Source organism: Atta cephalotes (assembly GCF_000143395.1).
Source record: "Atta cephalotes unplaced genomic scaffold scaffold00058, whole genome shotgun sequence".
Classification (NCBI taxonomy): Eukaryota; Metazoa; Arthropoda; class Insecta; order Hymenoptera; family Formicidae; genus Atta; species Atta cephalotes.
Window position 1 is genome coordinate 1,514,554 of NW_012130122.1, and position 8,504 is coordinate 1,523,057.

The 8,504-nt window shown below is 25.1% G+C and overlaps 1 protein-coding gene and 1 pseudogene across 1 annotated transcript; both read left to right on the forward strand.

The window, feature by feature from the left end:
• Nucleotides 1–1,414: 1,414 nt before the first annotated feature.
• On the forward strand, nt 1,415–2,548 carry LOC105623555 (odorant receptor 43a-like). Its single transcript, XM_012204946.1, has 4 exons — nt 1,415–1,432; nt 1,552–1,671; nt 1,810–1,965; nt 2,495–2,548. Exons 1-4 carry the CDS (start codon nt 1,415–1,417, stop codon nt 2,546–2,548), a joined length of 348 nt encoding a protein of 115 aa, XP_012060336.1.
• Nucleotides 2,549–3,918: 1,370 nt separating this feature from the next.
• LOC105623557 lies at nt 3,919–5,436 on the forward strand (annotated as a pseudogene).
• The last annotated feature ends 3,068 nt before the right edge of the window (nt 5,437–8,504 follow it).

Below are 8,504 nucleotides of genomic sequence, written 5' to 3' on the forward strand. Positions count from 1 at the left end.
TGTGTGTGTGTGTGTGTGTGTGTGTGTGTGTGTGTGTGTGTGTGTGTGTGTGTGTGTGTGTGTGTGTGTGTGTGTGTGTGTGTGTACAAGGTGTCTGATAATTGTTCTGACAGAGTGGACATGTAGAACGAACTGAGACCTCTATTATAATGTAATTTTCGCAATAAATACTCATAGAACTCTACGAATTTTTCAGAATTTTTATCAACTCTTTAGTACTGCATTTTCTCATTTTTAACAACATAAGAAAATATTCGTATTAAAAAATCGGTATTAAAAAATTCTGAAAAAATTCTAAAAAATTCTTAGCTCTGAGAAAAAAATAAACAATTTCCGTCTCTTGCAGTTTTTCTATGAAGTTGATAGTATTTGAATAAAAAATTATTGAAGACCAATTTTCGGCAATTTTTAGTAATAAATATCTTGTTAACTATTGCAAAAATTACAAAATAGTAGAGGACTTTCCATCTCAGTATAGTCCTACATGTCCACGAACTCTATCAGAACAATTATCAGACATTTGTATAATATTTGTATATTAAACCTACCTGTATATTAAACAGAGATTTGATGATGACAATTTCTTTATAAAGTGAATTATGTAATTTATTGCTTTGATAGTTTTATATATCCTAGTCATAGTTATGTGTTAGCTGTATTATACATTATAAATTATAAAAGATATTTTCTTTTACTTAATATTTATGTTAAAAATAGATAGAAGTAAGCAAAATAATATTTATATAATATTAGTTTTTATCATTTTTCGCTTACAGATTTATTAAACTCATTGACAATACGTTTAACTTAATGTTGCTTGGTCTGCTAGTTTATTTTGGCATACTTTTTGCTCTATATGGATTTTTATTTGTCACCGCAAGTATTTTTTAACTTGTATTTATAAATTTTTCCATCTCAATATAATGCAATGAAATTGCATAAAATTACTGTTCTAATTGGAACCGTAATTTACAATTAGAAACTGTAATATTCCAATACTCATCTAATTGTTTATTTAAATAATGTATCTATTATTTCATTATATATGTAAAATGATTGATTATACAATATTATGCTTGTAAAGTATTATATTGACGTACTTTAAAATTACAATAAACATAATATCCATGCATCCTTTGAAAAATGAATATTATTACAAAATAAAAAGAATATTATCATAACAATTATTCTACATATTACTTTTTAACAATTTAATCTTTACATTTTTTCTTAAAATATAAAAAAACTTAAAATTTTTTATTTAAAAGAGATGATACAAATTTATTTGATATATTAACACTGTAATTGCAAATCGATAGCCATCGATATAAATCCAATATAATATAAATCCAATATGAATATAATTATTTGTATTATAAAATTTAATTAATCGCACACACAATTACGTCCCAGAATGGCTATAATTGTAGAAGTGATACAATTTAATCAATAATTTATAAACTGCTATTAAATCTGTTTAAATTAATTATTTGTATTTATCATAAGCAAAATTTCTTAGAATTTTTTATGTTTAGTTATTTTACTATTTAGATAATAACACAAGGTAGCAATCTCTCGATTCTTCGACTTATTTACATCCTGACAGCTGTCATTAATACATTTACACATATGTGTCTGTATTGTGTGGTAGGTGAATTTTTAGTCATTCAAGTAAGTATTAATATTATTTTATTTATTTTTTTTTTTCATTGCATGCAGAATATTAAACATTATTTATTAAAATATTGAATAAACATAATATTAAATCATGCTTTATTATAATCGTTTTTGGAATATTTATTCGCCAAGTGTGAAGAGGTATATGAGGCTGTTTATAACTACGAGTGGTACAATTTAAAACCGAAACAAGCCAAAAATCTGTTGATTATAATGATGTTAGTCAATAGACCACTGTATCTTACTGCAGGAAAACTTTTTCCTATGACGATGGCTACATTTTGCAATGTAATATTTATTATAATTAATTTATTCATTCTATATATAATATAACTATTAAAAAATAAAAAATAAAAATATACAAAAATTTTTTCTCTTAGCATCGTACAAGAATTTCTTAAATAAAATATTTTAATCATTTTTTCTTACTAATTTTAGAATTAGAAATTAAAAAATAAAAAAAATATATCTTTGTATTGTAAACTATAAAAAAGTTTTCTAAACTTACAATTTAATTCTTTAATAAGATATTAAAATAATAGATTATTAAATATTTTTTCAATAGTTTTATTTGTTAAATTTTAATATCTTGTGTATAACATAAATTATAATATTAAATTATAATAATAAAATAAAGTAATATAAATACTGGAATAATGTAAATTAAATTATATTATTATAAATTATAAAAAATGAACTAGTTCTTAATTATTTCAATTACTAATTGATACGAATAGCGACAAAATTTAATATAATTTATATTAATATAATTTTTATATTTACATTTGATTATCCATATAATTTTATTATATTTCAGCTGTTAAAAACATCTGGTGGTTACATATCAGTTTTATTAGCACATCGTAATTAAACTAGAAACATTTATAAAATATTATTAAACAATTGCGTAACATCACAATTTTATTGTTGATAGAAATAAATTACGTAATAAAATTACATAATAAAATTTTAACTATTATTTACTATTATACATTTCTTATTGCAACATTTCTTGTAACTTTAATATAAATCAATTCTATATTCTAATTTTTCTATGCGTTTTAATTATATCCTTTTCTGTTAATAAATTAAATAAATAAATTCTATTTAAATTTATCGTTGCAATTTTATATTGCATATTAATTTTTTTCACGTAATGAAAATTTTTAAGTAAACAATTGTTCTCTGGATCATACGGCAAATAAACCGTGAATAGTCCTTCTAGATAAACAAATGCATATTATTACATAAAAGAAAAAATGAAAACAATATTTCATGATATATTATGAGACATGACAAATAACATGTTACTTGTAACGCTGTTATTATTGCTTTTTTATAATCATTTGATAATAACATTACTATTTTTCATGGCAATGACAATGATTTTGAGATTAATAACAATCATTTTTTAAAATAATTTACTATCATTATACGTATTTCTCATTGAAAATGGTTACTCATTACGTAAGTGTTCAGAAAAAAATAATATTACAATCCTTCGTGATTTTTTTCGATTTAATAAAGACAAGTGAAAAAAATTCTCATAATTCTCATAATTACGTGCAACTTTATATAAATAAAAAAATAAGATTAGAATAGAATTAGTATGAAAAAATTCAAAAAAATAATTAAAAATTCTAAAGATATTATAATTAAGATAATATTTTTGTAATTTATTAATAATCTTTTATAATTATTACTGTCTTAGATTTATAATAATTTAGATTATTTTTATGAAACTTTACAATATTTTCTTTGCTGAACGTTACAAATATTAGACATAATACACAATTGTTCATAAATTGATTTAGGGTCTTAGCTGAATAGCTGACTTATAATTTTAAGACAATGTCTTATGATTTCTAAAATCTTTTGTCTTTAACCCACAATAACTGTCTTGTGATTTAAGATGTATATACATAAGGTATTATTAAAGATTTAAAGTTAAAAAGATTTATGTCACGATATTGTCTTAAGATTATAAGTCCATTCTGTTAAAGCCTTAAAGGTATAATCTTACTATCGTTCTTAATTTAATTTCACATTCAACATTACTACTCTTCGCAATAATCTCATTATAATATTCATATTATTATTATATGTATCAAAATGTGTACAGCTGTGTACATACTTCGTATTCGATACGTATTCGATACGTATACAATATATAAATTGCACCATACTCATTACCGTATTTCCCAAAGTTTGCCAGGCGCGATGTAAAAACAGATCTATGTAATGGGACAGCTAACGTATCTCCTAATCGCATTGGCAGCCATAGGTAAATTAAACATCAAGAACATGATAACAATTTCTGTGACTAACAATTTCATAATTAAATTACGTTTTTTTATTAACTTACTTTGTATTTATATTTATTTTATTATTTAATTCATTTACTTTAGAAATATTATATATCAACATATTATAAAACTATTACTTTCACAATACATTCGCAGGATTTATGGAGACCAAATAAATTAATAAATGGAATACCTATCACTATAGAGAAAAATCCTCATTGTATCTCTCTAAGAATTAACAATAGTCACTTTACGGCGATAGTATAATCGATTCACAATATATCCTAACTGCCGGGTATTGCATGGCCCCTCCATTTTCTGACGATTCTCTAAGCAAATCTATAATCATTATTACTGGCACGACTTACCTCGATAAAGGTGGATAGGTTTATAATGTGGAAAAATTGTGGTACCATGATAATTATAATCCTCGTGCACTGAGTAGAGGGGCTCATGACATGGACTTAATAAAGGTATAACATCTTGAAATAAATAATATATTATAAGTATCAATTTGTGACATGTATAACATGTATGACATGTATGACATGGACATACAGTATACTTTTCGATATAGCAATAATAGACAGATGTCAAATGATGAAATGTATTTTAATCATTCTCGTAGTTTAGTTCATAATATATAGTATTTTTAGCTGATGTCGCCGATTGAGTTTGGTCCAATACAAAAATCAATTAAATTCCCAACAAAGAATGTGACAAAGAGTGATGACGTTACAATTGCTGCCTGGGGTTCTACGGATTTTAATAAACCCGTACATAATAATTTACAAAAGTTGACTGCGGATGTCATTCTTCCAGACACATGCCAGATTTATCACAATTTTATTATGAAGATTTATAAGAATGAATTCTGTATCCTTATCAAGGAAGGAATTATGCAAGATATATAATATAATATTTAATGCCTCAATAATTTAATTTTACTCTTGCATATCTTTTTATATTTAACGATTTTCATCTAAATACACACTAGATTTTGTAATTTTGTTTATTAATAATGACATTGTATTACATTCGCGTTACAATATTACATCCCCTATATTTTCCAAGATCATATTTTACATCATAATTAATTCATATTATGTATAATAGAATTCCACAATAGAATTTCTTTTATATTGTATAGCTCTCTTTACTTAATTGTTTATAACAATGATAATGCGAAATTATTGAAACTCTTAAATAATGCCAATTTTGGATTCAATATAATGCATAAAATATTAATAATCTCAGCCACATAAGGAATAATACAATAATACTTTCTATTTTTCCGTTACAGGATGACAGCGGTAGCAAACTGATTCAAGACAGCGATGGAACAATTATTGATTTGGTATCTGGTGGGAGACCGTGCGCTAAGGATTATCCAAATGTATATACCAACATTTATCCCTATCTTTCTTGGATCAAAGAAAAAATGATGAAATGATATCATTTCTTTTGTATCATATGTTCTTAACTTAAAACTTAATAAATAAATAATAATAAATTATAATAATAAAAATCACTGAACAAATCTTTATATTCCTTATTATATATTATAATTATTAATATACATTATTTGTAGAACTCTTACTGAATTTTCATTGTTACTCATACAGCATAACTTTATCTGAGAAATATTCTAAGAACATCCATAGAACATAAAAATAAAGAGAATATCAAAAATTTAAATAGCGGAAGACATTTGGATAGAAGATTAATTTCGAAATGTTAAACATTAAAATTCAAGTATAGTATGAATTTACTATCTGATATTGAGTTCTTACATAATGGTTACGTTAACATTTTAAGTAATGTTTCAAAATACTTATCGTACTTTGAAACATTACTTAAAATGTTAACGAATTGACTGTACCGTTCAGGCTCAACAATTATCAACAATTATATATATTATTTACGTTTTTATCACTTGATGCACTTTAACACTACTCGTTTTTTGTGTGAAGCAACCTTATTGCTCGCTTAAACTTTGTTGAACTTAGTCAAGTTATTGTAACAATTTATATTTGATAATATTCTATTTTGCACTATTTTTATAATATTCTATTTTGCACTGTTTCATGGTTCTGTATTCAATCATAGTTGTAGCAGGTGAGTGAATTATTTAATTTTTTTTTCATATTAGAAATCTTCTTCTTGAACTTTCTCACGCTTTAGAGTTCACTTAATCTAAGAACTACTTACAGATTTACTGTTCAAACATAGAAATTAATGGAGGCTTTATCGTTGCACACCGAGATTGCATCTTTTGCAAACACAGAGTTCATATTATTACGAATTATTGGATTTTTAAATATCACACAGTTTGAATTAAGACCAAATGTTCGATCGTCACGTAAAGAATGTAAGAAAGAATTAAATATAATTTACATTGCTAAAATTATGGCGCGTAAATTATCGCACAGATCTTTTACTCTCACTCACTCTGAATATTATTGTTTAAATTTCAAGAGCCACATTAAGCATGAATATTATTGTTTAAATTTCAAAAGTCACTTTATATTTGAAGATGAAATAATTATATTATTGCAACAAATAATCCAAAGTTGGAAAGTAACTAGATAATACTTGTAACTAAGTATGCTTTCCCGCAAGTAATACTGCGTAACACAATATACTATCCGATGCTTTCCAATTCTACGACACAAGTCGACACAATCGTTCAGAGCTAAAATATTAAGTGACTTTGTTTTTGACTATGTTTCTCTCTATGAATACCAACATGATCAACATTTTTACATTTGATACTTTTTTGTGATAAAGATGAACTAAATATGTTGTAAAATATAAATACAGAATTACTTATAATAATATGAATCGTGAAAATTAATAGCCATCTCTTGATATACAATAGAAAGAAATTATGTCTACGAGCTTACCTACGATATATTATATCATGACTACGATATTCTGCATTTTGCTTTAATGATAATAACAAAATGAACAAATTAAACAATAAACTATAATCGAATCAGATGGACAGCCTATACAACTATTAATGCAATCCGTTAAATTCACTGTGTAATTATCCATAAATAGCGAATAGGGCATATTATATAAAATATTAATGATATAATATAAAACATTAATGGGTGCATTCAGAACGACAACAACGTTCAGTGACCTTTTTCTGATTGGTATATTCCTTTAAATCCTAAAATATAGATCAATCAGATGAAAGAACTCACTAAGCGCTCAGTGAGCGATTGTTGTCCTGATTACACCCACTCAAAGCATCGAATAATTGATTTCCTTTCATAACAATTTTTTCGTGACAAATAATAGTGACAATTTTGCACAGTTCAGTCTTTTATTTTCAAAAATCTTATGTTTGTGTGCGCGCGCGCGCGTGTGTGTGTATGTGTGTGTGTGTGTGTGTGTGTGTGTGTGTGTGTATGTGTGTGTGTGTAGTAATTATCAATAATTTTCTGATACTATTGTTTCATCGATGGCCTTGTGATATGTAATATTAGGTGTAATAAAAAGGTGTAATAATGGATTTCTTTTTACTACACCTAATATATAATATGTAATTAGAGCGTATATTTATATCAGTTGTGGTAATTGCAGTTAATTTACTCTTATTTCAATTGTAATATGAATGCTCTTAAAACGTCATTAAGACAAAATTATCAAAAACTTTTTTCAAAAGAAAATATTATATGGATAAGTTATTTTTCAGCGAAAATTATTGAAACTGAATTGTGTCTTAAACATTTCTAACATGTAGGTATTGACATTTTATTAGTAAAATTCATAGAATTGTATATGGTTGAACTTCATTTAGACATATATAAATCGACATAAAGTGTCATTCTAACTTTGTTATTCACTAAATACTGATGAAGATAGAATAATATTTAATTTGTGTCATCAAATAAAAAGCACCTATAAAGCCTAGATACAATACGATAAAAATAGCAATAGAAATAACATGATTTCAAGCAGATACTATATATCCAATTCCATTTCCAATATATCCAATTACTAATAGGTTGAAATTGGTTATTTCTATTGCTATTGCTATTCCCTCGCATTGTGCCTGGAGTTTAAAAGTTCTGACATATGTTCATACACCGTGCATGCACCGTGCAAAAAAAGTGATTCATATACATATAATATCACAATCAGACTGAATTTCATTACTAACCATCAATAATAACTATTGTATTTTTTTCTTTATATCTGGTTATGCTTTATATATTTTCTTTAATTTAATTATTTAATCTTCTGTAAACTCAATTACTTATTATTGGCTATATTAATATTAATTTTTCTGTATACATGGATGATTTTTCACACAAAGCTTTTTATTCTAAAGTGAAGATCAAACTATCTACGACAGGACTTATTTTACCCATAAACATATATGATAGTTTATATTTTTATGATAATTTCATTATAACATGATAAAAATTAAATGATTTCTATTAATATTATTGCCTCCCCTCTCCCCCTCTCTCTCTCTCTCTCTCTCTACTCTCTCTTATTTAA